This window comes from Macrobrachium rosenbergii, chromosome 3 (assembly GCF_040412425.1).
Source record: "Macrobrachium rosenbergii isolate ZJJX-2024 chromosome 3, ASM4041242v1, whole genome shotgun sequence".
Taxonomy (NCBI): domain Eukaryota; kingdom Metazoa; phylum Arthropoda; class Malacostraca; order Decapoda; family Palaemonidae; genus Macrobrachium; species Macrobrachium rosenbergii.
In genome coordinates this window covers 90,913,586-90,930,581 of record NC_089743.1, presented here as the reverse complement: position 1 = coordinate 90,930,581, position 16,996 = coordinate 90,913,586, and the positions used below count along the sequence as shown (strand labels likewise).

General features: G+C 35.4%; 1 protein-coding gene across 1 annotated transcript in view; it reads right to left on the bottom strand.

Moving 5' to 3' along the window:
• Positions 1-5,632: 5,632 nt before the first annotated feature.
• The window catches only part of LOC136827727 (transmembrane protein 62-like), a 55,776-nt gene continuing 44,412 nt past the window's right edge, over positions 5,633-16,996 (bottom strand). The window contains exons 12-14 of the mRNA XM_067085191.1: positions 15,546-15,664; positions 15,125-15,180; positions 5,633-9,969 (exon numbers count right to left, since the gene is read on the bottom strand). Coding sequence (XP_066941292.1) covers positions 9,795-9,969; positions 15,125-15,180; positions 15,546-15,664 — 350 coding nt within the window. The 3' untranslated portion in view covers positions 5,633-9,794. The remainder of the gene's footprint in view (positions 9,970-15,124; positions 15,181-15,545; positions 15,665-16,996) is intronic.

Sequence of the window (16,996 nt, the reverse complement as noted above, 5' to 3'; positions counted from 1 at the left end):
ATAATCCCTGAAGAGTGTCAACTTTTATCTCCATATTTGTAATTTTGACAATTTTATGTGAAAAAGTGTAAAATCCCTTAGCCAAAACATAAGGGCAGTAATTTTACAAAATGGAAAATTTTCACTATTTGCCATATTAATTTTTTTCTCCTTGTTTTTCAGATACATTGCCAAGGCCATGAGGATTGTCTCCAAGAAAAAAAAAAAAAAAAGTTTAAAATAAGGGGGCAGAATGCAGGGGTGTGTACGAATTGGATTGAAAAAGCTGCCTTTAGCTAGCCAATGCATATGCATTTTTTAAAATTTGGGTTTATAAGGGCATATGCAACAGGGGACACAAGTCTGGGCCTTGCTTTATCGATAAAGAGCATAAGAATCAAAATCACTTGAACAATAAGAACACAATATCCATTTGGATTTGACCCATACCGTAGCCAATTTATATGCATTTTTTCAAGTTGAGTATATTGCATACGATTTGACCCAAACCATAGCCAATTCGTATGCAATGCACAAAGCCTATTTGTATGTGCATGCTTTACAGTAAGATTAATGACAAATAGCTTACAAATTAGTTGCCCATTTAATATGAAATCTTGAAAACCATTCAAAGAAAATTTAGCCTGCATTTTGAACAGAGTAACCTAAATGAGTACAAATTGGCTAAGGTGTGCAATAAATAGGGATTTGTGATCCTAATCTTATGCACTACTTTCAAACATCTGTATCTCACAAAGTGTTAGAAACAATCAAATTTCTTTTGCAGGTATGAAAGACCAATCATTACTTTATAGTTTGATAGTAAAAGTTAAAATCTGTAGTGAACACAAATATGATGTAATTCTCGGTAAATGAAAAAACCCTTGAAAAGTGCATACGAATTGGTGAGTTTACCCTAAATGGGAGCATTAGTAATAGCGAGAAAAAAGTGCACTGTGATATAGGAGGAATAAACTTGATTTGTTTGCTTATATTAATAAATTTCATATGTAATAACTTTAATACAGTAATATTAATTTTCATCATTATTCAGAGCAGTGACAGTGCTGGTTTCATAGTGCAAACTTGGTACGTTACAATAATCTACAAAGAGAGACAGTATTACACTGTTATTAATGGAAGGATGATATACAACCTCTGAATTTGATGACCAGTCCATCAGTGTGGCTTTTCTGTGAGTATACTGTATAACCTTTCATTTTATGTATGTAACTTACCAAGTAATTACATAGCTATTAGTTTCTACTTTAATGGCAGCTGTAGAATTGAAATTCGCGGTAGCGCTCTTTTGCTTTGGTGCAGGTAAGTGCCCTGCCCAGTTCTGGGGAAGTACAGGTACAACATAGCTGAAGAGCTCATTTTGTTTCTGCCACTCAATGACCATACATTGGTTGTTCAGCAGCTTTGTTTTTGAAGTTCAAGAGTTTCACTGGATGGTTTTGATTGTTTTCAAAGGGTCTGGTGAAGTATTCTTTACTTTGGTAGCCTCTGCGCTATATTTTTCTGGCTTGGATACGCATAGCTTAGCTTTTGTGGATTTTGATTTAGTATGTCAGACTCAAGCCAAAGATATTCAAATGCCTTGATTAAGTCCTTTGACACCACGAAACAGAGATCAGGATCTCTGGTTTCTTGGAACCTAGATGTAGTACTGCATTGGTTATCAGGCCCTCCTTTTGAACCAGTTCATGCATCACCTTTAAGGGATTCATCCAGAAAAACTGTTTTTAATTGCCCAAGCCACAGCAAAGCAAGTCTGTGAGTTGCAAGCTCTAGATAAACATGTGGGTTTTTCCCAAGAGAATGCAGTATCTGTGTACATATTAGGTTTTTTAGCTAAGAATAAGAACCCTTCTAATCCATGGCCTTGTTCTTTTTTCATTCAGTCTTACAGAACTGGTTGGACCTTTGGATCAAGAGAGTGTTTTGTGCCCATTGAGACATTAATACTATCAGAGGGGATTTTCATAACCTCTGGTGCTCAGTTAAGAATCCTTTGCTCCCCCTCTCCAAGAATGCCATTTCATTCTTTTTGCGAGATATTATTGTGGAAACTCACTTGGGGATTCAAGACGATGGTGTACCTTTGTTAAAGATAAAAGCCCATGAAGTGTGGGCGGTAGCCACATCGTTGGCTTTTAAACAGAATCTCTCTCTCTCTACGATTATCGAATTGACATACTGGAAGTGTCGCTCAGTCTTTGCCAACCATCATTTATGTGTCGAGACAGTTTTTGAGGACTACAGTATGCTGGGTCCATTCTCCACGTCTGGTATGGTACCAGGGAATTAGGGGTAGGAGTGACCCTTCTATTTTCCTCTTATCTCCTACTCTTAAGGGTGTTGAGTTTTGGGAAGCCTGGGGTACTTGGTACAATACCTTGAGTACTGTCCGATCTGTGTTTTTAATGGATGGATAATAAGTTTTTAATTGGTGTTCAGGTAATATAGTTTTTTATGGTTATGTTTTGGTTGGTGTATATTCATGCCCAGGGCAAAGGCAATTGTTTTGTTTAGCTTTGTCAAGTCATAGGAGTACCTCCCTGACCACAAAGCTCCTACTGAAGTAGGGACAATTCCTGACATCATTGGCCATGTCCCCAAGGGTTGAGATTAGCAACGACAGGGAGGCAGTATCTTCCTGCTCTTGCTCTCTCCCCAGGTAAGGTTACAACAAGCATTACCACAATGCTAGCTTTTTATCTATTTCAAATGCATTTCCATTTATAAATGTTTTTGCATAGTACATGTCTATGCTTCCACCTCATGTCAATGTGGGATTCAGATATGTAATTAATTGGTAAGCTACTTATATAAAAATGACATTTTTATAATAAAATAAGGTTTTATATATACTTACCAAGTAATTACATGATCGGAGCCCATCCCTCCTCCGTGCACATGGACATAGAGCATAAACGAACTGAGCTCTTCAGCTGTGTTGTACCTGTACTTCCCCAGAAGTGGGCGGGGCATTTGCCTGCACCAAAACAAAAGAGCGCTACCATGAATTTCAGTTCTAAAGCTGCTGTTAAAGTAGAAACTGATAGCTATGTAATTACTTGGTAAGTATATATAAAACCATTTTATTATAAAAATGTCAATTTTGTGTACAATCTAAATCACTGTATAGAGATTTTTCAATTACCAGTATGGGGTACACCTAGCCCACATAAACCGTAGTTTACTGCTGACTGTGCTCAGTGCTTGGTATTCATTATATATGTTGAGTTTATATGGTATTAGCTATAGTTTATAAGGTATATTAGCTATAAAACAAAGAAATAATTAACAGGAGAGATACATGTTAAACATTTTTCAAGTGCAAATGCCTTTAAGTCATTTAGATTTTCATGCTGCCAATTTTCCATGTTATGTAAACTAACAATTCTGATTGAAAACTGTGAACACACTTAGCAGGAATAAATGAATAATAAAACTAATGCATATTACCCTATCAGGTTTCATTAGCTATGCAAAATAGGTGTGGTGTATTGGCCTGTGGAGTGAGTGACTATATAAATTATTTGATTATTAGACAGGTGTTCATAGTTTATGTCCCATTAATAAGATACAACCAAAATGATTAACAGCGATGTTAATCTCTCCCAATAAGGGATGAAAAATGGGGGTAACACTAAACTGTAAACCTCTATCCGTAAGAAGAGCAAAAGAGGAGTTAAGGGAGCTAATTATTAGAGCTAACACTTGCACTTATGCATTTATAGTAGACAAACATTTCTCTAAAGATGCATATTCATCAGAGAGGAGGACAAAATTCTTCACCCTTATATTGAGGTTCCTTTTCTTAACACAGAACCATTCTAAGCAGTAAATGTGTGACATTAGAGTAGACAGTTTCACTAGTGTACAATATGAAGCATGCACCTAACACAGTAATGTTAAATACATAGTGTGCTTTAACACACATACATGTCCTTAATTGGTATAAACCTTAAACAACTGGTCTTAACTCCTGATAGACTAGTCAAATTGAAATGAGAACTATGGAGACAGTCGGTAGTTTAGCAGAAATATGTAGTACTGGAACTAATCTTGGATGGCTGTTAAAATGATTGATAATTGCTAGAATAAACAAACTTCCTGTATTTGTACTTAATCAATATGGATCAGTATTTGTTTCTTGCTTCTATTTCAAACTATACGGCATAGAGTAAGAGGGACAAGTGACATTGTCAGCCAATTTCTATGCTAATTTTTCTTTAGGTTATTGACACAGAACTCTGTTATGAAGTTAAACTCCTCCAACAACTCAGCCTCCAAGCTCCAACAACTCAGCCTCCAAGCCTGGAGGATGAGCAGGAGCTTTGTTCATGACAAGAAGGGCCTTCAGAGGCAACTGTTTCTTAGCAAGGTATTTCTTGACACTAGGGTTAACCACTTCATTAATCCACTCAATAAAAAACTGCCTGGTTACCTAGGCTTTACTATTTAGCTCTCCACATCCTATTTAAATTACTCTTAAAACCCTTTAGGTTCTCCGAGTGGTAGACAAGCAAAGGCTTCAGAACAAACGAATGAGTCTCCTTCACTGGCTCACGTCCTAACATTGGCTAATACTTTTGAGTGATATAGGTCCCATTTGGCATTTTTTTCCCAATATAAGCCAGTCCTATCACATGAACATTTGTTGGGGAACAAAACCTTCAGCCTCTTCCTAGTCCCTAAAATCTAACATAGTTCTTGGCAGCATCTTTGTCAAAACTGGCTTCCTCCCCTTGCCTTACTACACTGAGCATGCCAATGCTCCTCTCAAATTTCTCAAACCACCTATCACCCATAACTGGCTTCGAACACTTGAATGCTACCTGTATCAGCACTTGTTCCAGGGGTGGTTTTCAGGCATGTAGTCTTGCTTTTCATAATGATGGCCTCAGCAACAATACCACTGTTCTTTGTTTATCCAAATTAGCAAAAATTTATCAACCAATTCAGTTGTCTGAGACCTTTGTTTTGTAACAGCTTTCACTCCCTTAGCAACATCAGCTCCTTTGGTGGCAACCTTACATATAATACTGAAGAAAATATAATATTAGCATATGAAACTCCTTAGCCAAATCAGGGACATGGAGACGACTTGCAGTTCTTGCTATAAGTTTCTATGAAACTCTCTAAAATTTCTATCTTGGAGACGACTTGCAGTTCTTGCTATAAGTTTCTATGAAACTCTCTAAAATTTCTATCTTGCTTTCTTTTTGGTTTGCTATCATCTTTTAGTTGCATTAGAATCTCCCCCCAAAAAAAAAAACACACACACACACACAAAGAAACATGAGATTGAGTGCTAGTTACAGTTAAACAGACAACTTCCCCTTTGTTTCAGCTGGGAACCACACACACACTTGACATGCCTACTCCCATATATGTTTAGCTGGTTATGTTTGTTTATCCGAAAACTAAGCAAACTGGATGAAAACAGCTATTTTTCACTCACACAAAAAACCAGATCATCTGACTAGAGAGCTGTCTGAGTAATGAGGTCCAAAAAAATGTTAAAAAAAGCAAGAGACCCTTCAGAAGATGTTCTTATTGAGCAGCATCTTCATTGTCAGTTATTGTCACACCAGTTTGGGATGGTCTACTATCAGTCAGTGACAGACAAAGGCACATGTACTATAAAGAGTTTCTGTATTTGAATACAAAGACAAAATGGGTTTGTCTTTTTTTCCACATAATATTTCATATCAAACCTTCCACAATTTTGTCAAGATTATGCACGGGGAAGCAATCAACTGAAATTATAATGGCTATTTTACCCCTTCATGATTCATCTACATTAACTACATTTCAGACTAGATGTTGGATAGAGCTAGTTATTACTTCATTCTTTCACAGGAAAGACTTTTAAAACTTTCAAGTGTCATAGAGACAAAAGAGTAAACAAAGGGAGGATTACAAGACAGAAACAGCTGGAGAAGGCTCATTAAAACAACAGTGACCCCAACTGTGGATTAAGCTGAGAAGATATAAGCTAAACTTACTTAACCTCTTGACTGTTTAAATCTTACAAGTTCACAGTTAAATTAACTACAGCATCAACATACAGCTAGAATTGCATTGGCAGCTAAGACTAGGGTTTTATTAGGTACAGATGCAAAGGAATAAAAATACAAATGAATGGGGTTCACTACCTCCATTCATGTAACTCAATCAGGTACTTCTAATAAAGCTCGGGTAGTCGGTAACTAAAAATGAGAAAACATGATATTCCTTAACTATACATCTACTTGTTGCTTAAATTACAATTTTTTCTTCTGTAACACTACCTACTGTCAGCAGAGCAATAAAATACTAGACATATCACTACAGTTTAGTGGCACTGCTAATGCTCTCTGCTTGACAATACATTATCGATTATAGTATACGTACACAGTGTAACTTATGTAACATTTTCTGAGTTAATTATGAAACCTTCCTTAAAACCCAGTGGACAGAATATTCTTCATGTATTTATGGGTAATTATTTCCACTGTTTTCTACATACAAACGTCTGAACATAATACTGTAATGATTTCTCAAAGTCCCTCAATATTCAACAACTGCGTGATACTAAACTAAAGGTTCCACATCTGGAACAAAAAATATGAAATGAATGACACACATTGTTTCTACACTATGATGATCAATGTCATCTCTCAGTATCAAAATGTTTCAAGTAATGTACATACTGTTCAAATACAATACTGTTAATTACTTCTGCCAACAAATAGTTGCACTATAAATTCATAAAAGGATATGGGTAACAAAGAAATTACATTTCAAGTCAAGAAAGAATAAAGCAATGTTCATCTCCAGAGAAAACACAGCAATATCAAAAAGTATAGAATACATAAAAGAAAGATGATGAACACGATTAAAAGGTGCTGATGCACCCTTTGATAAAAATAAAAATTGTAGCTAGAACATTTAGCATGAAAAATTATCAGGGGTAAGAGCATGAATTTTAAAGAAACAACTTTTTTGAATCTCCACTATGTGTTGAAAATACATGAGTAACATGTAAAACTTGAAATAAATGAAAGTGTAAACCCATAAAAATCAGTTTTGAAAAATATGCATGAACAAAACAATTGATGTGCCTGCCGCCATTGAGGGTGAAAAGCCAAGTCAAAATGGAGGTGCCGATTTCCTCTAATATCTCCTCTTACCAAAATTCTTCCATTGCTCAGGAGACCAATTATGACACTCCAAACAGGGATTACTTACGTTACAATCGTTAGAGCTGCACCTGCTACAAGTGGAATGGGGTCTGTAACTGTAAGCAAGGCAGCTAAATAACGAGAACAAGGGTTGTTACCAGTCCCGGGCATCATCTCTGGGGCCTGGATTGCTTAGATTATTTATGGGTTTGCATTTCTAGGGATGCAAAATACACACAAATATCACACAGAAAAACACAAAAAAAGAGAGAGAATGAAATACCAGAACGCCAAGGCATAGTATGGGCAGGAAGTGCTAAAACAACTGGCTTCTTGGCTAGAAAGGCAGTAGCGCTGTCTTGCTATACAGGCGTTTAGAGAAACTGGTATGTCACAGCGTTGTTGGGGATAAGCCAGGCAGGCTGCACCTGCCTCCTTCATCCCTATTGTCTGTCTCCTGCTGCCACCAAAATCCTTGTGCTATTTTAACTGGACACCAGCAGGTGCTAGAGAAATTCCCCTACGTTAAGACCAAAAGCTGTTCTGTGTATGAACAACTAACTATAGTTCATAGCATTCATATGTTTTGCAGTAAACAATACTATAATGCTACCAGTATCTAAGTAACAAACTTCCTTGATATGGGGAAAAGGACTTTAGTATAAAGTAAGTATAGGAAGCGTTGGCTAACTCCATGAGAGTGCAGATACGTACTCTAAGTTCTAATTATAACAACAAACAGAAAATAAATTCTGTAAATTCCTACTTCAATGTACATGCCAACAAGATAGTGTTAGGATCACAACTATATTTTCATCACTTGTGGAAATAATCCAAGAAAGGTTGGTGTAAAAAAAGATGTCTAATTTAAGATATTTGAAGTACAATAATACAGACAAAAATTTTCATATTATGGCACACTTCCATGACCTATTTTGAGTGGGAATGTTGTGACTTAGAAGTAGGTTATACAGTCCCAGTCTTTACAGCGAATCACTATTCCATTTCATGGAGGGGATGGTTTTTGCAATTTAAAAGGTCTAAAACTAAGTACCATATAAAGTCCAACAATATTACAGTCACTGCTGACCCAGTACTGTACTGCAAGGTAAAATTACTTATTTATGTATGGCAAGATTAAATCCCTGACAATGGGCAGTACTCTTGCAGTATACTGTACATGAAAGCCACTGGTAATTACTGCACACTGTAAATAAATAGTCAAAATACATATCTTGCCTCCATGGAGATCCTTAAGTACATAATTCTCTTATTCACAAACGAAAAAAAGACCACAAGGAGAGTTGACAGTTTATACATATACTGTATATGCTTGGCATAATTTTCTTCAAAGCCTACAGCCCTGCCATGCATTGATTGTAAATTATTATTACAAACTATTCTGTCTCGAAATTGAATGCGCAGTCAGGTCTATCTGCATACTGCATCTTTCAGTGCAGTACTCCTTACTACTGTATATTATGACCTTGGAAGGAAGATTAATTACTGAAGCTGATAATTTCACGTCTGTTATCTTGCAAACTTTCCAAAATCTTAGCTTTCCCATTTCTTAAAAAGATACCTTAAGGCATTGGGGTTAGAACATAATACATCAACAAGCCACATTATACACTGCATTCTTTGATGTGATGAAACAGACAATGGGTTATAAGGCCACAAACAATTGAGAACATTACCTTTTCAGTGGTCTGTGCCCTAACAATATCAGTAAAATTGATGAGTGTCTTGAGATCCAACTTTCTTTGACCTTCAAATCTCGGCTACGACACTCAAAAGAAGATGAAACCACACAATTCACCACTACAAAGCGGTGAAAGGTTTTTGGAAAACTTCACTGCCTAATGGAAAAATCTGATCATGTATGGTGCTGGAATGAATGCACAAAATCTTCTGGACATTCTCCTCCTGGTCATAATTATGTGTACTATGAAATCACTCGCCCCTGCAGGAAATTTTGCCTCTAATGAACATAAATAGTTTTGAAACCATTCATCAAAAGCTACCAATATACCACTCTGGGACAGCTATTATGAAATGGACACATTTCACTTCATCCTGAAACAGCAACACAATTACAGTACAGCTAATGTGAATACAGTACAGTATACTGGATAACAATGGGTCCTTTTGCAACACCACCATATTTAAATCCAATACAATTTTTGGTACAGATTTTAAAACAGTTTGCTTGATTTTGGATTTCATGTCTTCGTAACCAACTAGAAATAAAATAACATTTCAGAGAACTATGATTATGGAATTCTGAAATTAGCAAGTTTATACATAAAATAAAAATCATAATTACATGTCATATTACACTACTTTATACAAACTGCATATATATATAACACAACTGTACAATTTGACATTAATTATCATTGTTTCAGACAGAACCACATAACAATATTTACAAAACCTTCAAATTTATAAAAACTTACAATGTCATAAAATAATGTACAAAACAGTACCTGTTCTACATATCACTTTGCCAGGATATTACCCTATACGTAATAACATTTATGGACAATAAGAATATGACTTGCTGTAGAGTACTGTATTACATAAAAAGTTTTCATAAGAAATTAGTAAAGTAAATGTCAACATAAAGTGTCTTTACAACTTCTTCCATAAGTATATCACAACCAACGAAAGGCCAAGACGAATAGGTCCGTTTAAAAGGATACTGTCAAGGAAGAGCCAAGCCAAGATACAGGGTAACTGAAGGCCCAATGTTGTCAGAAGGAAAGTCATCAGCCAGGTGTTGCATCGATTTCTGTTTACATCCAAACTGAGAAAAAAAAAAAAAAAAGTAACAAGGAAAGAAACCAACAGTTATTTGAGTTGTATTTTCTATATTTGTAAACAATTAAATGGATATTCCTGATTTCTGAGTTGTCTTATCAAGGAAAAAGTGTCTCCATTGCTTAACTGTAACAGCAACAATAATAAAAATCCTTCATTTGATTTTGGTCATTCTGGTATGTGATTAGTCAAATATTACTAATTTTTAACTTTCAATGTTGTGGCATGTACTTTACTTTTTTGAGTGTTTGCCTTTGTATTCAATTTATAATTAATTCTGACTTGCTGGTAAAACTAAATAGAGTACAGAATAAATATTTGCAGCTGATGATGGGTTAAGAGTAGAAACCACAAAGCTTCATGATAATAAAGAGTTGGAATGGAAAGTTGGTTACTATTATTAAATGTCCTGCAGTTCATCAATTGATTACAATTTCCAAGAGGGACTCCATCAGTAGAAATAACAAACAGCTATGGGAGAGGAACCTGGATTCAAATACAGTACAGGATTTCCCTTTTCCAAGGAGAGTGGATTTCGTACAATTCTGTTGTTGGGCTTGTTTATCGAGCCGAGCCACAACAGATTCCTGAAAAAGATCCTTACAGAAGGGGGTACAATGTAACAAGGTTATATTGGGAAGTGACATATTGGAGCCTGCTATGTTTCCAATCAAGCCTTTATGCGACACTATGGAGAATCACAGAGTGCTCCCCAAAGGGTCTGCATAAGTGATTTGAACAAAACAGCAAATATTGTTTTGGAAGATTCTGGAAGCCGTCTAATGGCAACTTCCAGCATAGTAGTCGAGGTTATGATACTAAGGAGGTGGAGCCTGGCATGAAATTCAGCCAAGGGTGTCCCCTCTGAGATTTTTCTCATAGGGGTCCCAAACTGCTTAGTTGCCATGTCCAGAGGGAGGGAGCTTTTTCCTTTCAAAAGGAAGGACAAGTGTTTCTCATTCCTTAGTAGAACTATCAGACACCGGGATGACACATGCAAATGTCTTCAATTCTGCCATTGGCTTTCGTTTCCCAGTTACCAAAAAATTCTGAAAATCTGCCTTCACATGATTAATTGTTTTAAAGGTGAAGGGACAAAAGGCTGGGGCTACCCGGTGAGCACACTGGGTCTTTTCCAATATAGATGTAGAGCTCTATTTTCTACGGCTTTCAATGCTACATTCATAGGTAGGATAACCGTCTCCTTCGGCGGTTTCTCAATGCCTACTGAAGGAGGGACCAGGCATCACTCTGTATTAGGAAATGCTGCTCTGTCTCAAAATTCTACATCAACTTCAATCATAGTTTTCCTTTCATTAATAAGGTATTTACCATCAGGAGAAAAGATACACATTACTACAGGCTAACTTGGTCACAAGTGTGTAGCTGTAGTATAATGCTATGACAATGGTTATCCATAAGACAATAATAAGTTAATATTACCATGTTCATAATTGTACTACCATAAATTTGGTCTTAAATGTATTCTCACAAAATGTTGAAAGTGCTAATTATTTGCACTAACTTGAGCACATCTAACATAAAATAGGTTAACTTTGGCACAAGTATGTAGCCATATTGCTTTACAGTATACTATTAGTCCTGGTACCAATGAGTTTGTTCTTCTAAGATAGTAATCATGTATTCAGTTGTTTAATTACTACATAAATTTTGCCTTAAAAGTAAATTTTTTAATGTTACGCCACTCAAGCTAGCTAACTGTATACTGCAAATCTAGTTTGTTTACCAGGCCTACACTACTTGCAAGTCACAGGTAAAACTGTTGGCTACATAAGAAAGTACTTAAATAAAAATGATTTTGCCAAAGGAAAATTTTTAGTAAGCCCCATTATGAAAATGTAAAAGTTTAATAATCACATCGGCAAACAGACATGGCAAACATTTTCCTAGTGATGCCACTATTAGCAGAGCAATAACAGCTAAAAGTAGGTCTGTTAAGGAAAACATCGTATAATCTGATACAAGTTCTTTGATATTAATGATAACTGGGGACCATTATCACCAAAACTATCCAGTTCGGTAATTAAGTACTAAAATTAACCAATTGGTTTACTTAATACCAAGGTTTGAAAGTTGAGCATAGTCAAAAGCCAGTTAAGGCTGTGTGTAGCGTACATGAACGGTTAGGCTACTACTATTCAAAACAAAATGAAAAATGAAGTAGCCTAGCAAATTTACAAAGTAGCCCAAGGTTAACTATTAATATAAAAATTATATACCAATGATCTTCAAGAACAACACTAGTTTTAAAATTATTACTTCAATATAATTAAACATTGTTTGTCCACTAAATAAGAATGCACCGTAAACACTCAAACCAAATCTTATGGAAGACATGGCGCTGGCTTGGCGCTGACTTTTTATGAAATAAGCTACCAGCTAAAAAAATGTTTAAAAAATAAACTTTTCTCTGGGACTTAAAACTATGCATTTAACTTTCTTCTGACTTTGGTACTTCCATGACAACCAAATTATGATCTAGGAACTTGTAATCGGACGTAAATGTCACGAGTTACAGTTACTAAGACAGAGAATAATGAGTAAATAGTCTAGTGCAGAGTGCATGGTTGACACAACAATGGCTGATGTGCAATGCTGTTGCCACATCAGCAGGTTAAGAATAGGAGTTGAACTGAGGCAGTTGCTGTAGACAAGAAAGAGCCCTCTTGTATTGGGTCCTATACTCTATCAGCATCAACGTGCATTATACTTGGCCGAGATAAACTAGAAGAGAATTCTTTGAAAGTGGTTGGTCTATATTATGGAGCCCTCTAGGGACCATGAGAGTAACTCCTTTGAGGACGAGCACCAGTTACACTCAAAAATAATAATTAATAATAATAATAATAATAATAATAATGCCAGGGTATCCTCGAGGCTGACAACACTATCAAACAACAGGCAATGGAAGTAAAACATTAGAAGGAATCCTTCTCTGTGATTAAGGCAATAATACACTCCAGGCTCAATGGTAGAAACTTTTCCAAAGGCAATTTGGGCTATGACAGTAGTAAGATATGGTGGAGGACTAGTAGGCTGGACAAATGAAGAACTAGAAAGCAGAGACAAAAAAACAAGAAAACTGACAACTATCAATAAGGCACTGCATTCAAGAGCAAGAGTGGCAAGGTTCAACTTACTAAGAGGAAAAGGAGGATTGAGGAACGTGAAGTGTGAAGGACTGTATCAACATCAAGAAAAGAACACTCAGGCAGTACCTTAAGCACAGTGAAGATCATTGGTTGATAACAGTTTGAAGTAAAAACTCATCAATAACAATGGAGAGCCTGTCATATATATGGAAAGGATCACCAACCAGCAAAGAGAAATGGGGAAAAAATGCATGGCTCTCATCAAAGAGAGACTTGGAATATAACTGGAAATGATAACTGTCAACAGCTGACTATACAGAGATCTCAAGAAGGAAGCTGAAGACATGTTACGATAGCATAGGACTAAGCACTATGTACACAATGTATAAAATAAAATAGATGGTCAAATAATAACAACAATGTGCAAACAGAATATGGATACCATCAACCACATAGTATGTGAATGTCACTGCAAAAAAAAGTGGCATACCATTTTCAGACCAATGGTGCAACCATATGCCTGAAAAAAGTGCTGGACAACCAAAAAATCAAAGTTCTCGGGGACTATGCTGCAAGAACAGACTGTGATACAGACTTGATAGTATCTCTGATAGATGTAGCTATACCATGGGTTAAGGACAAAGGCAAAGAAAAGATAAAAGACCAACATGCTCTCAAGATGAAAATATGGAGACACTGGCAAGCTGAAGTTGAAGAAGTATCTATCATTCTGGGAGCACTAGGGTTGATCCAAGAGAACTTCAGGAAGGACTTGGAGAAGACTAGTTGCAAAACCTTTGAACAGGCAGGCTTTAGAAAAGTGTATTGCTAGCAAAAGCAAGCCTAAAAACAAAAGATGATGGGGGGGTCAGAACCACAGGTGGGCAGGTTGCAGCCTCCCTCAGCTTGGTTTTATGATGAGAAAAAATAACAATAAAGTATGAGACTTATCACTTATGAAATATAAAACAACCATCTAAGACACAAACTACATGACACTAGTCATTTTTTGGTATTCATGAGGATCAAAATTTTAGAATTCCTAGTATGCAAACAAATGACAACTTTAAGAAGAATGCAGCATTCAAGTCCTATGAGTCTTGAACATGTAGTTTTTCTCAGTAAGTTTTAAAGTAAATCATTTATCAATGACTATTTCTTAGACTTCAAGTTCTGTAAATCAATTTATTATCAATTAGTTCCAGTAATTCTTAAGACATAAGAAGCAAGTTCTGTAAAACATTTATTTTCCAACTTAACTTTTCCAGTAACATAAATACACAATACAGTAGTCCCCGAAAACGGCAAACCGAAAATCGTCGTAAACAAAAATCAAAAAATCATAAGAAAACCTAAATGCTTTGGGTGCAAAAACGAATATTGAGTTTTTCAAAAAACCTTAAATCATTTATTCTGAACCATTTTCTCATCAGTGAACACTAATACACAGTACTTATGAAATGAAACTAAAAGAAATAATAAAAACATATAAATCCTTATGAAATGAAACTAAAAGAAATAATAAAAACATAAATCCTTATCTTTCAAACTGTAACTCAAGTGTGGTATAAAAGAGAAGGGAGAAAAGATATCCAGATCACCTAACCACACTAATAAAGTTTGCAAAAGATTTTAACATAGAGAGCAAGAGTTTTGTCATAATTAAATGCAGGATCTTCATGCAGCTTCTTAATAATAAAAATAGTATTACTGCATGCACAAAATAAATCTCAGAGAAAAGTAAAAACAGAACTTGACAAAAAGGATCTACAAAATTCCTTCTGAAAAGTTTACCAACAAGCGAGATAAAAGGTCATCATCTATTCAATATCGCCATGATTGTTTACTTAGTTGTTGCTGCTGAGCAATGATGATTATCTGATGGTCTGGTTCACCTTAACTATTATTAATTACAAAATATGGTACATTATTACAACAATGTATATAAATTCATTAACTTAATTTAAATTAGCCATTATCTACTAACAGTCATGCAACCTACAAAATAGTCTACCATACTTTCCTTACCTCATCCAGCGCTTAATGAAGATAAGAAGATATGCAGGGAACTGCAGCGTAGTCCACTGAAAGATAATTTAGATAATTATCAGTCTGTTTCACTTTATGCAGCACAGTTAACCCTTTGTTCACTCATAAAACTGTACCAAACAAAAAAGTTATTTTAGAAAGTATTGCTTCAATTAAAAATTTTCTATTGCAAATAAGTTTTAAGTTTATACATAAATTCTTCACTGATGGGTTCTGGCGCTTTGGTCTTCAAGACCTAAATTTCATAATCAATCAATCAACCATTGTCGTAAATGTTTAAAATGTTTAAACAGATGATGTTTCTGAGGCCAGAAGAAAACCTATTACAACCACGATTTCTATCAAAATGTCCACTATGATATTTAGCTTATTAAAAGTATATGAAACAATATTAACTTACCAGGAAAAAAGCATCTGGATATGTTAGTTCTCCAGGAAGAACAGTTGAACCAACAAATATTCCCCACATAAACACCACACCATACTTATCTCCTGCAAGTCGTCCTATGTACCAAGGTCCTGTATCAATACAAGTTAAAAGTTTGTTAAAAATATATTCATTAACTATCTTTCAAAACAGGGACATTCTGACACTGCAATATTTCAACTTTTTTGAGGTTAAAAATTAAGGGGGATATGTGAAATGAACCCAAAATATCATATCTAGATGACAAATACAATACTGTACTTCTGTTAATATTATCAAATGGTTCATAAAATACAGGCCCAGGTATATAGGTTTAGAGCTCTGTTACAGAGCACTCAAAAGGACAATGCCAACCCAGTAACGAAAATGACAGCTCTTGTACAGTGAAAACATTCAAGCAACTGTGTGGTAGGTGATACCTACTGTGAACTTTATTATTACCCAAGTGACTTGCCGTATCCAACTTCCGTACCAAGAATATGACAACTGTATTTTACTTGTGCCTTTGAACAAATCAGATGAAATTTACTTTAATAATTTTAATTGTGTCACCTTGTGCCTGCATGTTTTCCATTAAGACTGGTCAGTTTGTGCAAATGCTTCTTGTGGAATGTGGTTTGAAGATATACCCACTGTACTTAAAGGGTTCCTTTACTTGAGTGAGAAGTGTGCTTAACTGATTCCTGCACTATCACCAGGAACTTAGAAATGAGGCTAACTCATACATACAATATCATTAGAAAAACTATTTATAACTTATTACCACCTAAGTCATTTCTTACAAGTAAAACTGGAGACCTTTCAAACTATCATTCTACAATAACTGTCTTGTCAGCTCCATAATTGTTTCTGTTAATTATACTCAAATCAGTTTAATTATGCTTAAATCAGCTGTTCAATTTTAACACACTTGCTTTCCAATAACAGGCTGTACAATATACAGTATTGTAAATGAAAACAAAACCATTCAACAGATAAAATACCTCCAACAAGACCACTCAACAGTGAATTAATCAACCTAGTGAAGAGACAATACCTGTGATAATTACTGTACTGTATTATAAAAATGTAAACGCAATGGAACATGGAAAAGAACTCCAGGTTTCATTTGTTCCTATTTGATATGCAATCAGTGAGTGCATTCTTCCAATAATATTAACTATAATAAGCACATTTTTTTTTTACTGTACCCTTGTATGTCTGTCTGTACTTGAACAAAACACCTTGAGAACACATGAATTTATTTTGAAGAATGTTGGACAGAAAAACTGAGAGACTCCCTCCATAACTTTTATGGATATTTTCAGAGATTTGGCATTGTTTCTATAAAAATATTTGTCAACTCCTCATAATTATCAACCAAAAGTTAGTTACTTGAAGATGGTATCCAAATGAATGCTTTTATTTTTTTATACGATTTTTTG